This window comes from Haliotis asinina, chromosome 8, assembly GCF_037392515.1.
Source record: "Haliotis asinina isolate JCU_RB_2024 chromosome 8, JCU_Hal_asi_v2, whole genome shotgun sequence".
Lineage (NCBI taxonomy): Eukaryota > Metazoa > Mollusca > Gastropoda > Lepetellida > Haliotidae > Haliotis > Haliotis asinina.
In genome coordinates this window covers 6,236,009-6,262,289 of record NC_090287.1, presented here as the reverse complement: position 1 = coordinate 6,262,289, position 26,281 = coordinate 6,236,009, and the positions used below count along the sequence as shown (strand labels likewise).

The following is a 26,281-nucleotide window of genomic DNA, read 5'->3' as shown; positions in this document are numbered from 1 at the left end:
GCGGCGGTTTTGGTCATGAGGACAAGGCGTCCGACTTTGGATCAGATCCGTGCATGGTTCGAATCCCAGCACGGGACTCCGAAATTTTGTGGCCGCTGCATTTGGAAGGGGGAAACATGCCGACATGACGTCACATAAAGAACTGTGTAAAATACATGAAGATGAAGAGCTCCACAGTTTCTGACATGATGTGTCACACAACTGTAATGTAGCGTCGGTCACAGGCAGACTGACTATTGCTTATTCCTTTAAACATTAAGCTGATTTTTCCACATTTATCTAGATACATTTCCGATATTTGCGAATATTATCTCCACTATCTCCGGTGCTGTTTGTTCACTCGAGGCGTTACGTCACACGTTGATAATTTTTCTGGCAATATTTGATGTGACGTCATCCATTTTTTATGACTATCAGAACAATAGGTTGACTTCAGTGATGGTGATTTGTAGCACTGATATTTTACATACATGTACTTGTCTTTCTTCTTTCTCGAAATGACAATGGGTAATGAAGATAATTCTTATACTAGCTGTGTCCCCGTGAATTAATTCCCACCAAAGGCGTACACGCCATTTAATCAATTGGTACAGGAAAACTTGTACGTACCAAGTTAATCAGTCGATGGATTTGTGACTGGAAATAACTGTATGATACCATGAAGCTACTTTCTGGTAGCGTCCGGTTATTGAGCTACTAAAGCGGTTATGTCCCTTTGTTTTTTTCGCAAGACTTATGAACCGATGGCTATGAGTAATTCCCACATTTAGTAAATGTTGTTGAATTAATGCAACCTGATCATTTTAGCTTTGTGGTGGAATAGCCATGGCAGTGTATACGTGGGGGTTTGGTAAAGCAGGACAGCTTGGAACCGGTACAACAAACACTTGTCACACACCTCAACGACTGACGAACAGGTATGTCACGGGTCAAGCAGGCTTCAGTCAAATTTCAAGCGGTGGCTTGTATACAAGCTGCTTGGCAGATGATGGCCGTGTCCTCTGTTTCGGATGCGGAAAGCATGGTCGCCTCGGTTGTGGAAGTGATGAAGATCAGCTGTCTCCTTCACTTGTGAAATTCCCAGAAAATACTAAAATCATTCAGGTACGTGACTTTAACGCAATGGCTTTAATGAAAGCCCCGTCAGCTTTCTATTAGTTTAAAAAGTCAACAGGTCAAGCTAAAATATTAATGTATTTGCATTTTTGAAAACGCAGCACGTTCCAGCTGTCAAAAGAATCTTAGAATTTAATGTCATATCTGAGATTACACTTTCTTGGTAAGTACAAATTCTAGTACTTTTTAATATTTTTTTATATATTTTTGGTTGATTCCATTCTGGCAGCACACAAAGTCAGACGCCTAACCCGCTCACTTCCACAAAAACGGAAAGTCGAACAACTGGTAGTCTAGAGTGCGTACTTTGTGTACCCCTAAGATAAACTGGCACGGCTCCAACGGCCGAAAGCTATGAGACTCAACGCCACTTTCTAAATTGTTATGTGTATCATCTTGTTTTTAAGAAAGAGATCGTCACAGATTAGACACAAAGACGTTCTTGTTATAAATCAGCATAAGCTAGGGCACTTTGCAACGTGCAAAACTGAGCTTCAACCCAGGGAACGTACAATGATACTGGATGGAAACGGTCCGTAAGTGCTGCCGTCCTAAGAACTTTGTCGTCACAACACTCAGTGGCTCTGTTGCTTTAGACTCTCGCGCTTACAGTGATACGTATTGTTTATCTGTTTTCAACAAATATAATTGAACTGGTATTTGTGTTCTCATTTGATCATATGGTGATATCAGTATTTGAACAGTTAACTAGACTTGACAGGACCAGGAACATATCTATATTTGTTGCTTACTTCACTACGAATGACATCTTCAAAATGTGTCTTTCCCATATCAAGTACGGCTTTTAAGGCCATTGGTAGGACAGGAATTATCAACATTATAACCTTGCATACCACATGGTTACTCACTCAGTTACTAAATCTTTATTAATACTCAGGTGTCCTGTGGGTCATGGCATGGAGCAGCAGTCTCGGAGGACGGACACCTGTTTAGCTGGGGGTACCCGAGAGCTTGTGGGGTATCAGACATCAATCCCGAACCCCAGGGAATCCTATCCCCCATTCCCGTGCCAAAGTTTACCCCAGATCGACTCACTGGTGTCTCCTGCGGTCACAACTATACCCTAGCTTGGACCGAGAACGGTCGGGCATTCTCCTGGGGATGCGGCCGACATGGTGTGCTGGGACACGGCACAGAAGAAGACTCCCCAACCCCGAAAGAAATAGCGTCTCTGAGTGTCAAAGGCATAGCTTTCATGGATGCAGGGTATGCTCATTGCGGTGCAGTTACCAAAGACGGTGCGGTGTACATGTTTGGCAAAGGCGCAGATGGAGCTCTTGGCTTAGGGGAGAAAACACTCAGCAACAAACTCGTCCCTGCTTTAGTTAATAGCCTCTCTGGTGTGGATGTAGCTGAAGTAAGCTGCAGCGTAGGGGAACATCACGGCCACACCCTCGCCGTCACCAGGGACGGGCAGGTATTCTCTTGGGGGGACGGATATAAGGGTAAACTGGGAACGGGGGACCAAAAACCTCGGTTTGAACCAACAAAGGTCCTGCCGTCGTCCTTCCAGAACGAGGCAATCGCGCACGTTGCGTCAGGTGGGATACACAGCTCAGCTGTCAGTGTGTCAGGGCGGGTATACACCTGGGGGTGTGGCAGTGATGGCAGGTTAGGTCACCCCGAGGGTAAAGGTCACAGGTACCTGTTTCGCTCAGATGTTCCCAAACCAGTGGAATTCTTCAAGTCGAACCAACATGTGGAAATGGTAAAGTGTTCTTACTACCACACAGTTGCTTTAGTAAGAGAGGAATAGTCCCCAGGTCGTCACTAATTACAAATTATACTGGGGTGGTAGGGGTAGCCTTGTAGTCGAAGCGTTCGTTGTCAAGACGGAAGTCGGGTTTCGCCACATTGGTATGATGTGTGAAGCCAATTGCTGGTGATATTGCTGGATAGTTGCAAGCCGTAAAACTCAACTCGCTCACACGCTATCTCACATTTATAAGTAGATAATTATCCGTTTAAGTTGCTGCTTCTCGTCCAATGAGGTATCAATGTAACATAGACAGTATACTGACGTTAAGCCGACTAGTCGTATTTACCAACAAGACCCCCACCGTGATATTTGTTCTGACTTTGTTCAGACGTTTTCAGAGTGAACTAAAGTAACAACAAAACGTGATCCGAACGAACATCTTCGACAGGACCTTTTCAAAGTTGAAAGTACATTTGTATCTTGTACCAAACCCCTGATTTCGGTACTTTTATCTGTGTACTATTTCTCTGTATATCCGTCCAGGTTATACCAACGATAAGAACAACGCAGTCTACACATTCCACATCAAGTGATTTATTCACACAATAACGTGTATAAACACTGTATTTAACACTGTGTTGAGTAGCACTTTACACGATGGGTTCTGACATGTGTCCCCTCTCAGCGCCCAAACTGTCGCCACATAGGTCTTGCTTCTATCGCGGGTTCGACCTGAATAAAAAAAAACAGGATGACTGAGGGTGTATGGTTTTAAGCCGGTTTTAGCAACATTCCAACAGTATCAGACAGGGGAACATCAGAAATATTATTCGCATATTGCTTCCGTTTTGCGAATCGAACCTACGTCTTCATGTTGAGGAGCGAACACTTTAACCAGAGAACTACTATCGACCCGGAAAGAAAACAAAGCACACGGAGCTGCTGCTATGGATGGAAATTTTACGTAGCCCCAACCATTTATGCTTTGGTAACACCTAGTACTAATCTCAGATCTGGCTGTAATTCCCCACCCATCCCAAACTGGAATATTGTTGCAAAGGGCATTGATCCATTTTCACTCGCACCCTATGTATCCCGTCCCATTTAACTCTGTGTCTTTCAATGAAGTTTTGAAATTTTGTACCTATATATACCCTGTTTTGACGAAAGATCATTATGTATCGGACTATATTTTGTGAAGTTTTATGTTACATAACATTTATTGGAATAAACTATGTTCGAAAATTCTCCGTTTTTGAGAGAGTTAATTTGTAAGCATTAATTAATGTGCAGCATTAAACAAAGTCTAAATATTAGGATAGGACATTGTGAACATCGCATGCATAAACGACAGCAGTAATTCAGTTTGTAAACCAGACTCTCAACCTTTGCGATTTGTTTGAACATTTGTCATTTCTATTTTCTTTTGGCCAATATATTTGAGGTACGAGCTAGTGGCGTACACACGACGTATGTAAAGACAACACACCTTGGTAACCATGGCACAGCGTGGTTGAATTCACCAGCGACACCTGCAGGTCTTACATCCTCTGCGATTCTTCCTGTAACCGTTGGGGCAGTGCATGCGGCATCTCACTTTCCGGCAGATCTCTGTAAACAGAAGATCACTCACTGACAGGTAACATAGAGATTAAACCAACTATGGGTAGGACAAGAATCAGTTAACATGACCTCGGATTTAAAACTGTAATATAAAGAATCCTAGCAATGATCGGTGTTTACTGTCCGCCATGTGAAACACTTTGATGGGTGCTTGTTTCTTTACTCATGTTTATATCATGTTGTCTCACTTACTCTTGGGTCTTGGCCAGTAGCACTTGCATCTGTCACATCCCCTGCGGTCCTTGCGGAACCCAAAGGGGCAGTTCTTGTAGCACTGTATTGGGGAACACTTGTCCTTCAAACTGGAAGAAGCTGGAGAAAATCACAAGTGATAGTGAGTGAGGGTGGATACTGATTGAAGAGAGTTGATTCAGTTAACTCTGGCTTTAATGTGTGAGTGATCTAAACACATCCAATATTTGAACACTTGACACAACCGAGGAATGCATCTCTCCATAGCTAGCTGCAGCGCCTCAAGCTGCTGTCAGAGTGCGATCCAATACCATGCGCCCTTTGTGAAACATACAAGAACTACTTGGCTCATTAGCATATCGTCTTGTAGAATGCTTTGCGTGAAAGGAATATTTCTGATATGTATGTATGTGTAGTTTCACATTTGTAAGCACACTTTTGATGAAGGCTATGTTGCAAACTGGAAAAATTTCAGTGAGAAACGTTTGTTTTATTCCGCTTTCAGCAATATTCCAGCAATACCACGACGGGGGAACACCTGAAATGGATGGGCTTCACGCATTGTTCTCATGTGGGAAATCAACGCGCTTCAACCCCTAGACAACCCAACCGCCCCCGATAAGTTTACTAGTGTTTGTTTTCATCCGAGCTGTGGGCTTACCTTCCCTTCACCACAGCGTCTACGTGTGACCAAACGTTTTAACACCTTCGTGGAATGAACCAATTCAGTGGTCATGGCGAACATAGAATATAGTTCGGGAATAGCTCAGACCTGATGCCATCACCAGGCTACACCTACCGGCACACTTGCACGTCTCACAGCCCTTGTCGTCCTTCTCGAAGCCATTTGGGCACATCATTAAGCACATTGCTTTTGGGGGGCACGAATCAGCATCTATAACAGAGGCACATAATGAGATTTTTGCTGTCTTTTAGTGTTTCGCCATTAGCTGCAGATTTGGAAAAAAAGACACTTTGAAATTCGAATTGAAAAAAGTGTAATTATGATTAATGTTTGCATATTTACCGGACAGTCATTTCAGTTTAGACCGAACTGGTTATATGTTCCTGATATTATGCTGCAACTAACAAGACTGAAACACAGAACCCAATATTCCTGTCCCAAGACTCTTGTACATACTACAGGACACATACCCGCACAACTACACGTGTCACAGCCGTTGGCGTCCTTCCTGAAGCCGTTCGGGCAGTTCATCATGCACATTGCTTTAGGTGGACACTTGGCGGCTGAAATGACATGCGGAACAGATGAATATGTGTTATCAAACTCATATACCACTCTGTAGGGAATCATATCGGTTAACGTGTACAAAATAGCATTACCCGAACACAGCAGATGTTCGGCAATAAAAGGAAAATATGACGTCACGGATGTACCACATCACAGCCTGGTATAGTTCCGTTTTGATTCAGTGAGTCCTCTGAATAAGTTGGTGATGCATGGTTAGGTCGCGAAGAAAGTATATATTGAGTGAATATATAAATACGAGTTGAGATGTTTTCACCAAATGACATCCAACGATTCTCACCTGCACATTTGCAGATGTCACATCCCTCTTCGTCCTTCTCAAATCCATCCGGACAGAACATCATGCACATAGGTTTGTTGAGGCAAGCGGGGCTGGCTGTGGATATATTGAATATACACGGTATAAAATCTGCAGTTAATGAGTGGGATGTAACGCCACTATCCATCTTTGACTGGTGACGAGATTCATAAGACTAAAGTTTAGAAACTTACGTGCACACTTGCAGACATCACATCCGTCCTCGTCTTTCATGAAGCCGTGGGGACACAACATCCTGCACATAGGCTTCTGGGCGCACACTGGGTTGGCTGCAATATGTACGCATGTAAGTAGCATATAAGTTTAAGGCTTTATACGAACGTTTTTGATGTACGGCAATGATTAGTAGACGTCTTGATTTACAAGAGTGACCTGTCTAAACAGACTGTTACACTGGCTAATCTGTTGATCTGGAACCCCTCTTTTCCAGGAACAGTTGAGGTACATACAGGGGTGTTATACCATGGACTGCAGTGTCTAGGGATGTTAGTATTACACAAGTACCCACCGTCCTGGGTGGTACTAGGGATGGTACCTTGAAATAATCGAACACTGGTCGAAATGGCAAAATCGATCTCATAATCGCCTCATAATGGAACACAAACATTTTTGGAACACTTCATTGCTTTAACAATAGTTTTCACAACGTTGGGTTTGTCTGTTAAATTTCACATGCACTAGCATCTCGTTTCAAGTCAGGACTGAATTTATCTTAAAGACTCCGGGAACTTTAGGTTGCTAAGACACTAGCCATCCTTTAAAACAAAAACATTTGCAAATGCATTTTGTGCAGTTTGCAAAACAAACTCGAAAGAACTATATGTTTTTCATTATTTTGTGTGCATTAACATACATAACCGGGAAATTTGATTAATGACGCTAACACATTATTTTCGATGATTGATTGGTTGTAATGAACCAATTATCAATCAGAATCTAACCAATTCCCAACACGAACTGATACCCATTACTATACATCACTTAATATTTCGCAAATGTTATTAGGAAATCAGACTCAGAATTGCGGTTAACACAGAAGTTAGGCTTGTTCAGCCTTGTGAGTTCCTTACCTGCGCATTTGCAGACATCACAACCTTCCTGGTCTCTCTCAAAGCCAAACTCACACCTCATCCTACAGCTGGGTTTCTCTGCACAAGCAGGATTGGCTGGACACAGAAAAATATAGAATCATCAGTATAACATTCACTTAAACTTTACGAAAGCCATAAAATGATAGCATTACCCTCGTCTGTTTCCATATTGTGATATTACACCGTATAACACATATGTATGTTGAAGGTATGATATCAGTGACGTTGAGCACTCTTGGACAAAAATCTCTGTATATCACTGATTCAATCGGGGATATGTAAACGTGACGTACGTCTGTCGAACTGACCTGCACATCGACAGACGTCACAACCTTCTCCGTCTTTCTCAAAACCAAATGGACAGGACATCCTACACGTTGGTCTTTGGGAACATACTGGACTGGCTGTTGAACAAAAACATATAAAAGTAATCAAAGATGAATAAACAGATGCACTATCGTACTAGTCCATTCCACATTGACGTGTGTATCGGTATGGAACAAACTACAGCTATATTTCCGTGCGAACAAAATACTAGTATACACTACAGGATCAAATCCCTCACTTGAGTGTCTCACCTAGCCGCGCCGGTATCAACCACTGTGTTGTCCGGCCGCAGTATTTAACATGCTGCCCTGGCTTCCACGTTAAACAGTACATTTATGTCACTCTTGACACAGAAGATTATTACATGACGCTTGCAAAAGAAATATCAGACGATTCATCTCTGTACATAAACTTGAAAAACGCAAGGGTGACACAATAAGACTTATCAACATGGAAATGAAGGGATAACAGTTAATATCCGTCATCTCTGCATGTTCAAATGATATATAGATAATAAAAGATCAACGATACAGAAATATCAGGGACAGATTCCTCTAGGCATTGCAACAAATGGCAGAGGAAAGTAAACTGAGTTGATTTCTGAAAATCCATGATGATACCACGTGTTCACGAAAATAGCAGCATGTTACTCACACAGTTTGTATAAAGTGTTTCCAGGGGTGTTGCTGCTATATTTTAAAAATTCAATGTTTACACATGATTGTTGCTAAAAAGGCTGATCAAGCCCTCAATACTATCTAAATATGAAACTTTGTAATCTGCCAGGCTTATCTTAAAATAATGGCTTCTTAAGTGCCTGGTTTGATGACGACACAAGTATTTCGGACATGCGACGGCAGCATGTTAACAAACCAGATAATCACGTGATCCATGTAGCATATAACATAGCGCACATTTTGATTTTAACAAAAACAAACAGGTATATTCGTGTACACATGGCCGCCCTTCCGCTTTACCTGTTTTCATCAGCAATGTGATGTCATGCAGGAGGATACTATAGACAAGTAGAAACAATACAATACTGACCGCCATTTTCAGAAACAATTTTAAAATACCAGTATAAAAACAAAACATTATCTGCCAGTCGACACAGTCCAAACAACCTACCGGCGCACTTGCATCGTTCACAGCCATTCTCGTCACGTTCGAAGCCATGTGGACAGTTCATCATGCACATTACATCCGGGCACACAGTATCTGCGATAAACAATGGCGCCTTTATTTAGTACCACTGTGACTGAAATATGGTAATCCCGAAACAAGTGGCGATAATGTTGTCCAAAGGCCATATCAGAATATTAATGCTAGATGTCTCAGAAGTTCGGATATATTGTTGTTTAAGTAACGTTTAAGTAAAGTTACTCTTTAGGATGTAATGTTGCTAATATTCGAAAAAAAACAACCAAAAAAACCCGAAACAAAACAAGCAAAAACCCCATCAAGCGCATGTAAGTGCATGAAACGAAACCATGTCCACCAGGGTGGGAGCGTTACCTTTACACTTGCACACGTCACAACCGTTATCATCTGTGGCGAATCCATTGGGGCAGTTCATCATACACATGGCCTTGGGTGGACACTTGACCTGCCCTGCAAGTACACCGGTCAGTCGTGTAGGTATACGTTCAACGCCGCACTAACCAATGATCTAGCAATATGGTGGCGGTCTGTAAATATGCCACTCTGGACCAGACAATACAGTGACTCACATTATGATCATCTGCGCAACTGGTATTCCATAAATTACATCAACCATGTCAGCAAGCCTGACCACCCGATCGCGTTAGTCGCCTCTTATGACAAGCATGCGTTGCTGAAAACCTGAATATTCACTGGTCTTGTAAATACAAGCTAGCCCATGAACGTACGGGTCATTCCGTGAAAGGAGGACACAAAAAGGATGCTTGAAGTTAAAGTTAAATGAAGGATCTAACAAGTATTTACTACAGTATGGGAGTGCTGAGCATTTATTGTTTTATTACAGTTTTATAGGGACCTGATACACACACCTGACCAAAACAATACGCAGCCCTTGCTAGAGAAGGGCGGGTGAATATGATTGAACACTACTTAGAACAGTATCGCAGCAATGTCACGAGGGAGATCGGGGCTGTACCTGGGAATGGTAGCTGAGTGAAACTCTACAATTAGTCCCGGTCAGTCATGGCGACTCAAAGCTACATGTACCATCGTTTCTGTGAAGGTGTTCTACTGCTGTTGTTGGGGGCATATAGCTGGACTATTGCTGAGTGCGGTGTTGCACAACAAACCAACAAGAACTAACGTACTTCAATGCATTCATAAACGTTGTGACAATCCAAGTATCATGTATATAATCAGGATACATCTGAGATTCGTACTCCAACCACTGAGCCATTGCGCAGGCTAACTGTTGCATGGCCATATCGTTTTACACAACTTCGCCGTCTCTCCCACATTCCAGTTAGCATAAACTTAAAATATTCAATAGTTTCCACTGATCCGTCAATATCGTATTATTTATGTAAAACAAATCGGTTCCTGTGCGAGCGGGACTTGCAATTTAGTTCATTTCCAGTCTATTCTATATAAAACGGAAGTATTGTTCATGTGGTCCGTAATGACGACAGTATATTTTTTAATATGGTGGAGTCAGAACTCAGAACCACCCTCGAATACGCTGTCATACAATAAGAGTGGACATCGAAACAAAAATGGCCCCGATTTGATAGGATTGTGCGAACAAACGTTTATATCGTTAAGACACCGGGAATTCCTAACAATACCGCAGTAAATCATGGGGCCGATATCGAACGTGAAACGTGCAGTATAACCTGCTATGTGATAACAGTTCTGGACAAGACTGCTCATTCTAACTGGACTCCGTTTATACTTACTCCTTTCGACAATGGGCTGTGCACATTTACAAATCTCGCATCCTTCGTCGTCTGTCGCCAAACCGTAAGGACACGCTATCATACAGAGGGGTTTAGGGGCACAACGCCCACTCACCAAGGCTGCAAGTACACGAAATTCCATCAGATATAGAGAAATGGATTTATTATTTTTAAACTGGCCTATTTGGCTAAAACTGTGTAAAAAAGCACAGAAACGCCTCAAAAGGGCCGATAATAAGAAGATGTAACAAAACTGGTGTGATATTGAACTGATCTTTACCCAGTACTACGTCACATGAGCGAACGGTTGCCGCATATAATTAAGATATTCCTCCTATAAGGCAAAACCCCGTGACTTGGGTTATGTGCACGAGTGGCTTATAGCATGAGCAAACATACGTCTTTGACAATATGATGCAAAATCATCCAGTCACTATCAATTCCTCATTAGTCCGTTTGACGGTACTTGAGACTTCTTCGTCCCTTAATCCAAAAGGAGTGTAGGCGTGGTTTTTATCAAACAGAAATGTTTTGCTGTTCATCAAATTTGGAGATTAAACCTGCAGCTTTTATATGGTCCATTGATTAAGGCATTAAATATCAACTTAAAACTACAAATAATACTCGGGAAATAATGAAATAATACACTGACTCCACTGGACGTACAAGACGAAATAGTGCTGAAAATAACATCAACGAAGAATGGAAAATGTGATACGCCAAAATTACAACGTACCATTGAAATAGTTGTCACATTCAAAACACTGCAAGAGCGAGAATCCCTTACTAACGACGTTCCAAATTTACACTTCCTCAACCAAACACTGATTAATGTTGCATTAAACGTTAAATGCAAGCTAATGTCCAGAAGGTGTCGCTCCTTGTTAACAGGGTTCGGAATGACGAGGCTCAAGTAACTTACCTATTCCATACACCAAAACGCCGAGAAATATCAGCGAGTTCATTTTCGCAACTGGTACAGGACTCTCTAACACTGCTGGGTAGAACACTGAGGCACCCTTGCCTTCCACTCGCCATATATACTGTATTTCACGCCTACTCAAACTGTCGTAAATCAAAGAACATTGTAAAATCAAAATTGGTAACACAAGAGATAAATTAGCCATTGTTTAGCCAGCCAATCAAAATCCATCGACATTTTGCAGAGGTGTCATGAATCGTTTTTCCTGTAGTAAAAACCCTTGACCTTCACCTTGGTCGAGAACACCGAGACGTGCTTAATGAAACACTGCAGAAATACGATAATCAACTCTATAACCTGTCACTTGTTCTGTTCCGGTGATGTCACATTTCGTCCTGTTTCAAGTCCGTGCCTGGTCGTAAATCTCCGGTTATTTCCGACACTAAGCGGAGCTGTCGCTGAATTAAAGTTGAACAGTGCATGTTTGCAGGATATGTAAACAGACAACTATGTAATCAGCGGGAGGAGCGGGAGACAATGGTTCCTCACATATACTGTATAGTGTATCGTGCATAATGTATAGTGCATAGGAATGGAATACAAGTACTGTTATTATCAGCGCTCGGAATTAACGCCGGGCCTTAAGGGCCAAACCGACTGAAATCCACTCGGACCCGCAACTTTTGTTTTCTACAGGTCCTTATGACCTTCTTTGCTGGGACTTACATACATTGCAGCTAAAATGTAGGTCCTACATATTCTGATCAGGACCCGCTAAATGTTTTGGTTCTGGGTCCAGGGGCCTGCAGCCTTTCAGGGTTAAGAGCAAACACTGGTTATTTTCTGTCATGTACCAGGACTGTCGTCTTCGTCTCATGTAGGATGATGTCAACAGGACGTCTTGATATACAGATCCTGCAGATAAACGTTGCAAAAACATTAAAAGCAGAATCCGTTTTTCATTTCCGACAACATCAAACGTACCTTTAACAGGAGTTGGAATTATGCCGTTTGCCTAAAGCGTTTGAGAACAAAGTATAGTTTTGACCACTCCAGGAACACTGAGGTCGATAAAAAATCATTGACATGAAGCTGGACTCGAATGCTCGAAGTAAATACATGTATACAGAATATCAAGTTGGGTATCCAAAATGGATGTTTACCGTATTTATGTGTTGATTTCCCTCTCCAGACCATCACCGTTGGACATGGACTTGATCATGCATAAATCGTACGAATAACAATGTCTGCTTAGCTTTTTGTATAAATTTAGTGTTGTTTGCAGATCCAAACATACATGTATGCAATAGACTGAGTTAGTAAGTATGGTATTCCCGCCCTTTTCAGCAATGTCACATTCCTGAAATATCACAAAAGGGAAAACCAACGATGCATTTGTTGACAACAAAGTTTCGTTTTATGATAGGAACACATCTGATAACTTTAGGAGGTACGTCCTCCCTCAGGTCCTTACATTACCATGTACCAACTTATTCTGGACAAAACTGATTTTTCGGACAAAATACACCAGAACGTGATATCAGAAACAGATTGTGTAAGGAACTCGAGGATAGCGACAGGCTATGGCTGTTTGTCATTATCCCCACTTAAACCTACTATCATACAATTTCAGTGTAACCGCGTTTAACCAAACACTAGGGAAAAGCGAAACTATGTCGAGTAACCCGTAGTTCGAGAAAGGCAGATTGACATAAATGTTGATAGGGATTATGTGGGACTACTTTCACGTAAGGACTACCCATCCTGATTCTAAAGTGCTACCAATTCTAATCTACTGGGCCGAAGTCTGGAGGTTGTACTGTGATATTAGTTCACCTACTGAGAAAGTTCAAACTTTGACTTGTAATCATTTACTTAGTGTTAAAATATCTACTCCTAATCACATCGTTCGGGGTGAGTGTGGCAGATATCCTGTTCATGTTTATGCTTATAAACGTTGTATTAAATATTAGTATCAATTTTTCAATATGCCAATATCTCGTCTACCCACAAAATGTTATAACTCATTATTGTTAGATGCTAGTCACGGTGAAACAAATTGGGTTTCAAAACTTAAGTTATTGCTCTACAAAATGTGATTTGGTTGTGTATGGGGAAGACAGTGTATTAGTAGCTTAAATTCCTTCCTGTCTGAATTTGATTAGAACTCAACATGATTCCCATCATGAATGGCATAACTCGCTATCATCAAGTTCTAAAAGTCAAAAGTGTAATTTATTATGGAACCATATCTTCGTGTTGTCATCATCAGTATATTTCGCATTGCTCTAACACAGTGTCGTTGTGGTTCTCAACAGTTAAATATTGAAACATTTACATACACAAAAAAGCCTAGACATCACAGGCTTTGTAACATGTGTGATAATGGATATATTGAAAACGAATATCATTTTCTTTTAGTGTGTACTGCATACGCGTCTCTGCGCACTAAATGCATTCCTGAAAAGTTTTATTCATACCCTTATCTACCAAGTTTCAATATGTTGATGCCTTCCTTTTGTCATCAGAAATGTAGCAAGGTTTACTATTACGCTGCAGAGCATGAAATATGGCTGCAAACATGAAATGTTGTATTGTGGGCCAATGGCCTACATACGGTCTGGGAATAAAGGTATAAGACTACAAGTCAACGTTGTTTGAGTGTATGGGAACGTAAAACAAACTCTGATCGTTGGTGTCATTTTCAACATATTGAAATCAAGTTTTATTCCACGATAATCAAAATATCAAGCACAGTGAATAAATGTATAACTGCAGACAATGTGCAATCAGGAACCTCGTTCTGGGCAATAAACCAAATACGAGGATACGAAGTCTGGATAATAGGGAATTCGGTGGATCTCCTTTCTGGTAATCATTCATTACAGTTCATTTTGCCGAAAACAATCAGTTGTCAGAGCAAATTCTTGAAAATAAGTATTCATGCTAAAACAGGGTGGCTCCGTTTTGTGGTCCATCGGAAGACTTGGGCACAGAGAACGTCGCTCGGTATAGATATGAAGCTATACCGAATAATAATGTAGTACTACTAAACACACCCTTCCGGGACATTGACACCAGTATGTGAGTCACGCGATTACACCACTTACAACTGACTACTTTTCCTTCGATCATAAATAACGTGGCCCATGTAACGCTGAGATTAACTTAAGCCACACCCATGAATCAGAGGAGGGGCAGTGTATTCATCAGCACTGAGTATATCTTGTGACGAAGTGTGAATGTATTTAAGGTGTGAAATTCTACAGCTTGTGGGAAATACATTATCTCGTGCAGAAATTTGTAACTTTGTACAACTACAGACATGAATAATTGTAACTGTTTACGTTAAAATAACGATTTGCACGTCCATATACAATGTATGTATCTGTACGGGTGTTACCGGTTGTGGACTTCCACACAGAAACATGAATCTCACTAATCTATTTAGACAGTGACCTACTATTCAACCGATCCGAATTGTCACAAACAACTCTGGTTACACCGAATTTCTTGCTTCGTAAGAAAGTGGTATTTACAATTTTGAATTTTAATTTTAAACTTTAATAACACCGTATTTTTATATTCTATGTCAAGGTTTAGGCAGCATACCTGAACTAAGACATCACAGACTGTCCCAGTTTGATGAGGTCGTAAAATGATTCACAATGAATCTGACCCACTGGTTACACGTGTTATATGGTTTAGCGCTTATTCGGTGTAGTTTTGTAACGCACAATGAGATTGATATAAAATCACTTTCGTATCAGACCGCCAAAGTGTTCTAGGATCAGAGTCTCGTCTTCAGATTTCACTGTTCCCGAAAAGCAGAGATCGCTGTACAACAGAGCACGTTGTATGACGTGTTTGCAAGGAGTAGAAGGAGTCTGGACTGGTTATCGCACTGAGTTGCGCAATAGGACGAAAACCAGTAAACAAGAAACAAGACTGTTCTGTAATCAATGTTTTGACTTTGAGAAATTAAGGCATCACTATGAATTTTCTGCTTGATTCAGAACATTTAATGGCGCTCAGATAAGCTAATTCCTTCCACTGAGCAACACACCTTGATTAACAAAACCGTCTCCTAGATTTAAGCACTCATAGTCAGCGTTTCTTGTTTATCATTTTATCTTCAGACTCACACTATCGAGACGGAATTCGCCACTTACACGCGTTTCTACATTAGAACACATGAAAGCATAACCAGTGACTACGACACCTGAACACTGTGAGACTAAGCGACCTCGGCGACCATGCACAACAGTAAAAGCGGTACTTCCGGCGGTCAAGACGACAGCGACCTTGGTGCAGCATGTCCTCCTTGTGGTGTGAGGCGGATGTGACGTCACGGATGTTTGTTCGTGGCTGCTGGATACTATCCCCGGGACGTCAGCCTCGTTTCTCACGCCACTCATTCAGTCAACAAAGTACAAGGACCTCTTGTCCCTGTCAGCGAGCATCATCCTACACACATAGGACACGTGGAGTACAGCCATTGACGGTTTTGCTATACTGTATTTGATATAGGTGTTCAGATTTTATGTGAATGTACTGAAATGATGTACAGGAAATGTGACTTGAAATATATGGGAAAGACTACACCAGGGAGAACTGTAACGCGGTTTGACGTAGCCGGCAGGTTACTGTGTTTTAGACAATGTTTGTTTTTTAATGGCAAACTCGGCAGTATTCCAGTTATGTGTTAATTCAGGAAGAGGCAGTTCAAACGTTTGAAATCGCAGCCTCCCAGTACTGATTTTATTTGCCACTATTTTCAGATAGTAGGATGTCTTTGACTTATGAAAAAATGAAAAAGCCGGTAATACTCTCAAATTGTAGTATCAGTTTTTTGTTACAGTCATCATCATGAATAGTTACATCATGAACATCGATCAGTCTGAGTAAACTTACTCTCGCATTTTTCGTTACACTCCAGAGTCTAACAAACCCTAGTTGGAGGTCGCGTCAGGTAACCTTTGAGGTTAACCAATCAGAATACAGCTGCTTACCAAACTGCGAAGTGGACATTCACACATGCCTTTTGAACTTTTAACTCAAAAAGGTTTGTATCCGAACGATTCCGAATGCTATTTTCCATAAGAACGCTTCCGGGTAACGCACATGGAGCTACACTGTCAACAGTGAGTAAACTGGCGCTGAAAACGATATTTTTCTCAGTATTCAAGGACGTCAGTTTGCGGAAATATTGGCTACTCATAAACATGTCATCAGAAAGTCCTAACCGTATAGACTGCAGGTCAAGTATTTGTGTTTTATGCGGATTTTGGTTTCTTGAGGGATCAGTGTCGGTGACTAGGAAAGTTTGTAAGTCCCGCCAAACCCTAAACAGTAGCCGTTGTCTGATTGGTCAAATCCGTGCGGTCGTCTCGCGTTTGATTGGACGGTCATAGGTCGCACATAGGTTACCTGACGCGACCTCCTACTCGGGTTTAATAGACTCACCGGGGCTTGTATCGCCTAGAAACGGTGTTACAAAGACATATAGGTGTATAGGCCCTATCCTAGTTCTATATAAAAGGAAAGGGCTGTAACGGGGAAACCATCCCCTCCTCAGTCAAAGTTAGATTTCACCACGTGGTCAGAAATGATTGCAAAAGGGACTAGGGGACCTTTGTAGAGTTTGCTAGAGAAAAGAAACATTGTTTGATAGGTGGTGTGGGTCTAAGAAAGTCACAAATTTTGATGATTTGAGACAGTCAGTTTTGATGGAAGATTTCAAGCAGAGTGTTCATTCTGTACTTAAGACTTACTTAGATGAACAAAAGGTTGATGAGTTACATAAGGCAGCGATGATTGCTGCCTTCACCATTAATACAACTGGGTCAGTTCTAAAAATTCTTTCATCAAAACTAACAGTTACAATGTACTGTTAGGTACATCATACAAAATAGAAGGAATATTGCAAAGTTCACATTTCGCAACCACTAGTAAACTGTCAACATCTTACAGTGTATCATATTTTCCACCAATCGGATGGCCCGGATAGGTTAGTGCAGATCTCTTCAGCTCACTTGAAGGTCAAGGCCATTTATGGATCAGTTTCTCTATGTTTTGTTGAACATTCTTGTATTAAGAGAATGCCAAGTGGGAAGTTTGGGAGATTTTACGTGCTCCTCAGATGGACGATATTTGCCTGTCATCACAATAGTTGAGATTTGTCAATATGCAGTAAACTTATCCTCAGTACTTTTCGTTACACTCCACTACTGAGTCTAACAAAACCTTAAAGGTCACATGCAACGTAAAATACAACTTTGCAGATTCTGGTACCTTTCGGTATGCACTTACCGAAACAAATCATCAAAAATGCCAATTCAACCTATAAAGTTGAAAAAAACGCGATGAAAAAAAAGCCCGCGAAATCGGAGTTCAAACGTTTCACTAAATTCCCCCCAGCGCTGGGGGGAAAACTGGTTTCAACAGCTGTGCTGCGCTGCGTCCATAACGCACGCGCAGTGAATAGGTTCGCGGAGCTTGAAACAGTATGCATGCTCAGCGTCTGAGGTCGTGAGGTCGGTTGTGTACACAAACAAGTAAATAATCTACTCGTTACGTAAAAAATCTTGTTGATTGTGGTAAGCAGTCTCTGTCACAGAGAAAGCTCAGTGTCTGGTTTATTCACACCTATATGTCTGCCTGCCTGTCTGCTAAAGACAACATGCAGTACACAGCTTCAATCATTGACCACGTGCAATTTGAACTTAACACCTATCAGACTATACGACATAAAGAAAATGAGTTGATTTATGACTCGTGCACCCGAGCCCCGTCTCTGCCACATTATGTAATTAGGCACGTGTGATACACATGACATGTTTTTATGTCTGTGGGTTGCAAGCAAACTACATTCACTTTTTTTCGGATGACTGGATCTGACGGAAACTGGTGCAAACTCTTGTCAGTTTCAAGTCCTGCTTTGCACTTGGACGAATGACAGATTCCAGCCACGCAGTAGTTTACCATCTTTACTGACATGATTTTTGATTGGATCGAGCGGAAATTCAGAGAACATGTATTTTCAAAATCCAGCATCTCTATATACATTCTTTCTGGATAACGACTTCTTTTAGTGTCTATGATTTTGTTTGACAACAGTATATGAATCCATACTGAAACGACGCATCAAGTATACAAGTTGTTATCCATAAAGAATCTTACTTTCATGTGACTGACCATACTTCTAAAATGCCCATCAAACAGATCACCTTTCTGTACACACAATGAACCCTCAGCATATCAGCAATTGAAACAGCCAATCAGGGGCCGTCGTTACACTTGAGTGCACATCCATCCGCTATGACTGGGTTCGGTCTCCCGAGGGCTTCGTTTCGGGGGAAGTAAGCCCAAGTACAAAATATTGCACTTTTGAATCGCGATTGTACGCTTATAATTTTGTTTATTTGTTTTTTAAAAGAAGCAATGTATATTATACGTCATGAATAAGTGATAAATGTGTTTTAATTATGTTTGATTTTTTGGTTGCATGTGACCTTTAAGGGAGGTCGCGTCAGGTAACCTTTGAGATTGACCAATCAGAACACAGCTTACCAAATCGCGAAAGTGGACATTCGCACAATACCTTTTGAACTTTTTTATCTCGAAAAGGTTCGTACCCGAACGATTCCGAATGCTATTTAACGTACGATCGCTTCCGGGTGATGCACACGGCGTACGCACAACCATGACAACGGTGAGTACACAGTCGCTGAAAATAATGTTTTGGGCAATATTCAAGGATGTTATCTTGCGGAAATATTAGCTAATGGTAACCATGTCAACAGAAACTCCAAAGAGTACATACTGCAGGTCAAATAACTGTGTTATATGCGGATTTTTGTGTGTGGAGAGATCTGTGTCAGTGACCTGAATTTTTTTAAAGTCCCTCCGATCCCTAAATAGTAGCTGTTGCCTGATTGGTTAAATCTATTTAACCGTCTCGCGTTTGATTGGACGGCCATTGGTCCATCAAAGTTTACCTGACGCGACCTTCTACTAGGTTTTGTTAGACTCAGTGGTGGAGTGTAACGAAATATACTGAGAGTAAATTTACTTAGACTGGGCAATATGAGTACACATATACGACGACAGTTCCAACCCAACGTAACCGGCGACTAGATGTGATCGCATTTGGTCAGTGGTGGCACTGTTTATGTGTCTTCATTCGCTTTACGTTCAGGGAAGGGGCTGAATCATTTGGAATTTGAAATGACCATCAGACGAAAAAGTCTATCGGGTCGACGATCATGTAGTCCTGTAGGACCCGCTTGACAAATGCTATTTACACGGTGATGCTGTGTGTGAGTCATCCTGCCATAGTGAGGCAGCTGGCGTAGTCTGTGGCTCTCCGGGGTCAGATTCGGTAGCATGCTCGCAGTCGTGACATAATAACTGGTTATTGTTTACTACGGTGTCAAACAACGTTCATTCATCAACTCACTCACACATCCATTCATTCACCCATTCACAAATCCATCAGTCAATTCATTTATTCACTGTTCTGCATTGGTGTTCACAGGGGATTAGAGCTGTAACCTTATTGGCGCCCCAAAAGCATGAGTTGAAGACAGATGTAGAAGGAACATTTGTATTGCTTAAAAATATATAGTATACATATATATATATATAAGGTGTAAACATGAACAAAATGTGTAACCTTGTTTCCCTTGTGACCATAAGATGTGGAGATGTCACAGATCCAGTTAATATATAACTGCCTGTGTCCGTCTTGAGTTAGTGACCGTCGCCCTGCACAAAGGTAAAGATGAGCGTCTCCTGGTGTTCAGGAACGTAGGAACTCACACCTGAAAAAAAAGGATCGCACTCGAACGTTTCACAGCTTACCCAAAAAATATTTTGACCTTAAGAGGCATTATAGAAGCCTATGCATCAATGACACCTGGGTTATAGAACTGTTTTATGATGCATGCATTCAAATCCACATAGCCCTTATCGACCCCTTTACATTTCCTTTCTGTTAAGGGCAACAATCGTCAACTGTGCAGAATTATATCCACTGGCAGTATCAGGATGCTTAGTCGATTAGATGAACCTTGGACGGTGAGCATGCAACTTTTTGCCTGCCCTCTTTCAGTCAACATATACTTTGCCTTCAAAAACATACGAACCAAGCGTCTCAGGTTGTGTTTCGACCTTTAACAGCTTTCTTTGCGTGCTACAGAAGTTTCATGTGGTATGCCTCCCTCAGCGCTGTGTATCTTTAGGATTTTGAAAAGGGAAACCACATGCTTTTGGCCTATCATGCATGTTGCGTAGTGTGCGCAGTGCAACGAGGCTACGGTACCAGTCTACATATCAATCGTCTGGTATATATATACATGACATTACCTAGTTGGAGAGCCACCATGTCCTGATCTGTAATCCTCCACCATGTCTTATTCAATTTGAAGTCAGCCTTCAGTCCATTGATGGTGTCTATGAAAAAGCCAAACTGGCCAAAGTATCCGGCAAATCTGCACATCAAGAAAGCAAAATGCACAAATGGAGCTGTTGCAGACCAACTCTGACACTGAATGTGTTTTCAGCAAAGAATTCTTATAATTACAGAAATGATTTTTCGCTATTGTTTACACGAATAAACAATCGTCGTTATTATTTGTAAGAATAAACAGTCGTTGTCGCTATCGTGTGTCGAATGAACGATCGTTGTCGCTATTATTCACAAAAAAAAGGGTGTTGCCGCTATTCAAAGTCTGGGTTTCGGTTGAGTTGCCGACATCCTCAGAATAAACAGTCGTTGTCGCTATCGTGTGTCGAATGAACGATCGTTGTCGCTATTATTCACAAAAAAAGGGTGTTGCCGCTATTCAAAGTCTGGGTTTCGGTTGAGTTGCCGACATCCTCAGAATAAACAGTCGTTGTCGCTATCGTGTGTCGAATGAACGATCGTTGTCGCTATTATTCACAGAAAAAGGGTGTTAACGCTATTCAAAGTCTGGGTTTCGGTTGAGTTGCCGACATTCTCGCATGATTTTAAAAGTGCGTGTTCTTCAGCACATAGACATTAAGAATCAAATCCAGTGCATTCAATGTATTTGCACCATCAGGGTTTATCAGTGTGCTGAATGCTTTTGATTGTATCAGGGATACTCTACAACAGGGATAGGTCACTCGCTTGCTTTCTTTACCATTTGTACTAATTAACGTGTGGCTCGTCATACTCCAACGCACACAGTGACTTGACTTGTTCCCAGTGCAACTTCAGTTGTGTTTAACCAGGGAGACTATATAGAGTATATACGTTGTAGATTATCCCTGGTTTAACAGAACTTCAGCCAGTTTATTGTATCAGTCGGAATTGTACAATGAATGAAAGAATTATACTAAGAATTAAGAGCAAGAATTATGTGAATGAATGAACGAAATAAAGAAAAAAGAATAAAAGAAAGAAGTACATATGTGAATGAATGAAAGAATAAATGATACACCGCGGCCTTCCCTCCCAAAACATGTTAAGCAACGCAAAAGTATCGCGAGAACACGTGTTAACATCTACTTTGAAACATATTTTTAATCAATAATTAATTCAGATATCTTATTGCACGTGGGGAAATGGACAAAATGTAAACTGACGCTGTCCTCAAAAATAAAGTGTAAAACTCCCACAAAGCGGTCTGGACAGCTTTCCAGTTTTGTCAAATAATAAGATCAACAAGAAAGAAAGAAGTCATTGAACTATCAATGGCGAATCAGATCAGCAATCAAATTACGTTCGTGTGCGACAGAAATCATGTGGAGTAAACGGGGGGTGATAACGTCACGTCCAGCTGTGAAGCAGAGTGTCAGAGAGTGGTCAACATGGGTAAATAACCAAGACCTGGAATATCGCTACGGAAACGAAGGCACAATAGTGTTGTGATTCGAATGAAGGGACGATGTCCTACCGAAGATGGCCCTGCATTTACGTATGTTGTCTATCAATCATTTACCTGAACTCTTTTCTCTTTGTGGCTGCTTCCGCCAAGTAGACGATGAGCTCTTGTTGTCTCATCCCGTACAGTTCAACGGAAAGATTGAAGTGTGGTTCAACCAGAGTATTTACAACACTCAACGCCACGTCAATCCGAGGGCCACACACCCCGCACGGCGTCTGGTAGGCGTTGCTGCAACAATAGCGAGTTAGTGAGAATACTTTGGCATTCCCAGTTCTCATCTGGAAGTTGATATAACACAATAAAATGAAACCTGGCGGATTGCAATGTTGGCCTTTAACGCGTTAATTAAAGCATGGCGGTCAGAATCTTGTGTACCACACCACCAAATGCAAAATGGCAAATGTACAGGTGAACTTGAGTTTGTTCCTAACAAGCATGGCGGTCAGAATCTTGTGTACCACACCAACCTTCTACAGTATCAAGAGCAGCCTGTACGAGTCCCGTGCAAAAGAATAAGGCTGGACAATTGCAACCCAACAGAGCAGTGTCACACAGAGAATGCCATCAGTCAGATACTCATGGGAGGGAAGCATACTCCGGGCGAGCATACTCTTTCAAGCTCTGCGAACCTAATTCCCTGAGCATGCGTCATGAGTTCGGCGCAGCATAGCTGCTGAAACCAGTTTTTCCCCCAGTGTTTGGGGGGGGGGGGGGGGGGGATAGTGAATCGTTTGAACTCCGATTTCGCGGGCTTTTTTTCATCGTGTTTTTTCAACTTCATATGTTGAATTGGCATTTATGATGATTTGTTTCGGTGAGTGCATGCAGAAAGGTATCAGAATCTGCAAAGTTTGAGGTTGCATGTGACCTTTAACATTACATTAAGGTTATCTTAGTCACCTTGATGCTTAGTGAAAAAAGGCCCAGACAGTTGTATTTTACGTTGCATGTGACCTTTAAAAAGATGACCACGTGAGTGTCAGGTCATGACTGGCATTTTTATTAATCGTTTTCAGTTCAGCCTCTTTAGTAACAGGCGCAATAATGCCAGTATCAGTATGTTGTTCATTAAAACACAGAAATAGCCCTTTAATAACCACGCGAGCAAACGCACACACTAACACACGTGCGTGCGCACACGTACGCACAAACATTTCATGATATAGTTGGTATAACCTTCCCCTCACGTCATCTAAATATTGGACTTAACGCCCCAGAATAGCCTGTCTTCACTGTCCGTGGTCACATATTCCCCAGGGCGTTGAAGACAGCTTAGTACTAAACGTTACAGTCTATGAGCAAATTGTTGGCTTCTCTTCGAGACAAAAAAATGAATCAGCATTAGCGCAGTGCGGTTTTTGCTATACTATGCTGGTATAATTATCATCTGTGTGATATAACTCAAATATGAGTATGTTATTCCAGTTTGTGTTTGAGTTGTACCTACTGAGGAAATCCCCCCATTGAGTGACTATTGTTTTACGCCACTGTTAGTAAGATCGAAGCAATTAGCGGACACAAAAGCGATTTACTCATAGTGATCAAACGATATGAGCTCCAGGCTACTCCTTAAAATCAGTTAATCCGTCACAGGAATACAATTTCAGCTATTGTGACGCCGAGGAATTCCATTTAACCAACTGACAACAAATAATAAAACAGCATAATCTGTCTCGAGAGACGCCTAGCAATGTCAAATCCGCCCTACCCTGTTGCTGTAGACGGGGTGCTCGTCGTCGTTGTTCCATTGCTGTCGGTGCCTGTCGTAGTGATGTACACAGACGCTCCAAGACCCGCCGCTACCAGTATGGAGGCAATCACTCCCGCCGCGATACCATTGTTACACTGTGTCATCCTACCCTGCTTCTGTCGATGTCACCTGTGCCCTTCTCTCTAACCTATGTTATATGTGTGTCTTCGGGTCACGTGATACTGACTGTAACGTATGACAAGCTATTTCAGCATTGCGTTTCTTCATTTCGCGTTCAGAAGAAAAACCTGTTTTTTCCACAAGCTAGAATCCGGGTTCACTACAGTTTATGTAAAGGTTGTAAACAACTATTGCGACTAATCTGAAGTCACTATCTGTTTAGAAATCTAATAATTAACGCCGTATGAGGTTCTCGAGATCATAACATCGTAGTTAAGCTTTCAGGATAAGAAATATATGACACGTGAACATTTGTTGGTTATGTATTTCAACGAACATTAATGTAGTGAACATTTCTGTTCCTGCAGTTTACCGTCAAGAGAGATGAGGCTGACCTTTAATCAGCCTACCAGGAAGCTGTCGCGTACATAAACATGCCTACAGAGTTGAGTTGAATGTGCAATGGAAATAGCAGGGTGGGAGTAGTGATGGGGATGTAGCGATTCATGTCTGACTGACAAACCTAAAACAAATATTTTCAAAGACGATAAAGCAAAAATTTTCAAAATATTATCACATATCCTTACGATCAACATATCCTATATCTAATAAAAATTTCGTATGCGTCTATTTATTTAAATGGAATTTATGAAATAGTGAAAACTAATGTTAAATTCATTAAGGCCCGAGTCACTAATTTGTACATGGAAATGCAATCATTCAAAACAAGAAATATAAGAAGGTAACACAACGATCGCGATAATTATGCTTTCAAACTGTAAGATCAATGCACTCTGTAATGCATAGTGATAGTCTGACACTTTGTCTCCTGGAAACTGAGATCAACTGATAAATTCCATACGCTAGATGCCCATTTCAGTTAACAAACAGCAAAGACGGTTCCTTAAGGATTTGAAATTTGAGACTCTTTTGTGATAGCTTGTTGACTTCGTAGTTGTGTTAGTGGAAGTTGTTTTCAAACAGAATTCCGCTGCAGAATTTACCCACCTCTGACGCAGTACCAATCAGCATGTACCGACAGCAGCGACACACGACTGTTCCCAAACTCCCGCAGACAGCTGATATCAACCACAATCCAGTGATCAACAGCACTAGCATCAGCACTAGCGGCGCTGTTAATGGACGTTGTGACGACAACTTCGATTGAAGGCTTCAAACCTCAGTCAAGTTTCAGAATAACAATCGCACCAATTGCCATCTGGAAGGGAGGTAATAAAATTATCGGGCCGACCCGTAGATGCGTCCAGGGTATAGTGGAGACTTTTCGGAACGTATACCCTGGAGATATCGAGGATGCAGCATGCAGTGAACTGCAGAATTGTGAAACGATGACGTGTGTCAACCAGGACCTTGAGTCTGACCACCCGATTCATTACTCGCCTGCTTGCTGAAGATCAATTCTAACCGCTTAGACTAAACTGTTGCCGAATGCAACAGCTGCAATGAAAAAAATAAACAGTCCTGTTTATTACAAAATTATATGACTTATGGGTGCCACCTGGATAGATGAGGATACTTACCTTCACTGTCCATTGCACTCATTAAAATCTGTTTCATCGGATATCATTCTCTTGTGTTTACGCTTGAATGATGTCCATTTGTAAGAACTCCCAGTTGTAAGACACATTCATAATGGTTGAGTGCATATAGGTGGTGCTTCCTCATCCCTACAATGAAAGTGGGAACACACCAGTTGCTGACGAATACCCACAGATTCATGGTTCATTAATGTGTGCAGGAGACGTTGTTTGTGAAAGCGCATTTCTTGTTTCCAATAAAGAACATCGATAGATACAGAAATAATTAATTGGGGTACAGCTATGGAGAGGCCAGGCCGACGTCGTTACTTGCTGAAGACCTGCCATATAAAGGTCATCGAAAAGAGCAAAGAAAAAGAATCTGCCAATTTTATACATCATGTCTGTGATGACCTGCACATTATATTTACTGTCCATCATTTTCTTTCCAAATATTTCTGCAAACATCCTAATATTTTA

General features: G+C 41.4%; 3 protein-coding genes across 3 annotated transcripts; 1 reads left to right on the top strand and 2 right to left on the bottom strand.

Moving 5' to 3' along the window:
• The first annotated feature begins 679 nt into the window (after nucleotides 1–679).
• On the top strand, nucleotides 680–4,084 carry LOC137293775 (uncharacterized). The gene is made up of 2 exons (XM_067824503.1): nucleotides 680–1,104; nucleotides 2,015–4,084. Exons 1-2 carry the CDS (start codon nucleotides 826–828, stop codon nucleotides 2,891–2,893), a joined length of 1,158 nt encoding a protein of 385 aa, XP_067680604.1. The 5' UTR covers nucleotides 680–825; the 3' UTR covers nucleotides 2,894–4,084.
• Nucleotides 3,409–15,831, bottom strand: LOC137293774 (cysteine-rich motor neuron 1 protein-like). Its single transcript, XM_067824502.1, has 14 exons — nucleotides 15,700–15,831; nucleotides 11,478–11,620; nucleotides 10,556–10,675; nucleotides 9,174–9,269; nucleotides 8,787–8,876; nucleotides 7,640–7,735; nucleotides 7,311–7,406; nucleotides 6,414–6,509; nucleotides 6,202–6,297; nucleotides 5,807–5,899; nucleotides 5,451–5,546; nucleotides 4,652–4,771; nucleotides 4,326–4,447; nucleotides 3,409–3,568 (listed from the first exon to the last, which is right to left on the bottom strand). Exons 1-13 carry the CDS (start codon nucleotides 15,792–15,794, stop codon nucleotides 4,356–4,358), a joined length of 1,329 nt encoding a protein of 442 aa, XP_067680603.1. The 5' UTR covers nucleotides 15,795–15,831; the 3' UTR covers nucleotides 3,409–3,568; nucleotides 4,326–4,355.
• A 4,240-nt stretch (nucleotides 15,832–20,071) lies between these two features.
• Nucleotides 20,072–24,335, bottom strand: LOC137294661 (uncharacterized). Its single transcript, XM_067825730.1, has 4 exons — nucleotides 24,102–24,335; nucleotides 22,448–22,621; nucleotides 20,847–20,971; nucleotides 20,072–20,302 (listed from the first exon to the last, which is right to left on the bottom strand). The coding sequence occupies exons 1-4, from the start codon at nucleotides 24,245–24,247 to the stop codon at nucleotides 20,232–20,234; spliced, it is 516 nt and encodes a 171-aa protein (XP_067681831.1). The 5' UTR covers nucleotides 24,248–24,335; the 3' UTR covers nucleotides 20,072–20,231.
• Between the last annotated feature and the right edge of the window lie 1,946 nt (nucleotides 24,336–26,281).

Bases quoted from the DNA above. Each gene is read 5' to 3' on its own strand.
- LOC137293775 (XM_067824503.1), top strand. From the start codon at position 826: ATGGCAGTGTATACGTGGGGGTTTGGTAAAGCAGGACAGCTTGGAACC. The intron at 1,105-2,014 runs GTACGTGACTTT...ATTAATACTCAG, and splicing joins AAAATACTAAAATCATTCAG to GTGTCCTGTGGGTCATGGCA.
- LOC137293774 (XM_067824502.1), bottom strand. From the start codon at position 15,794: ATGCTGCACCAAGGTCGCTGTCGTCTTGACCGCCGGAAGTACCGCTTT. The intron at 8,877-9,173 runs GTAACGCTCCCA...TGTTTATCGCAG, and splicing joins TGACGTGTGCAAGTGTAAAG to ATACTGTGTGCCCGGATGTA. The intron at 7,736-8,786 runs GTAGGTTGTTTG...TTTGTTCAACAG, and splicing joins TGAACGATGCAAGTGCGCCG to CCAGTCCAGTATGTTCCCAA.
- LOC137294661 (XM_067825730.1), bottom strand. From the start codon at position 24,247: ATGACACAGTGTAACAATGGTATCGCGGCGGGAGTGATTGCCTCCATA. The intron at 22,622-24,101 runs GTAGGGCGGATT...CTATTGTTGCAG, and splicing joins ACCCCGTCTACAGCAACAGG to CAACGCCTACCAGACGCCGT. The intron at 20,972-22,447 runs GTAAATGATTGA...CTTGATGTGCAG, and splicing joins ACAAAGAGAAAAGAGTTCAG to ATTTGCCGGATACTTTGGCC.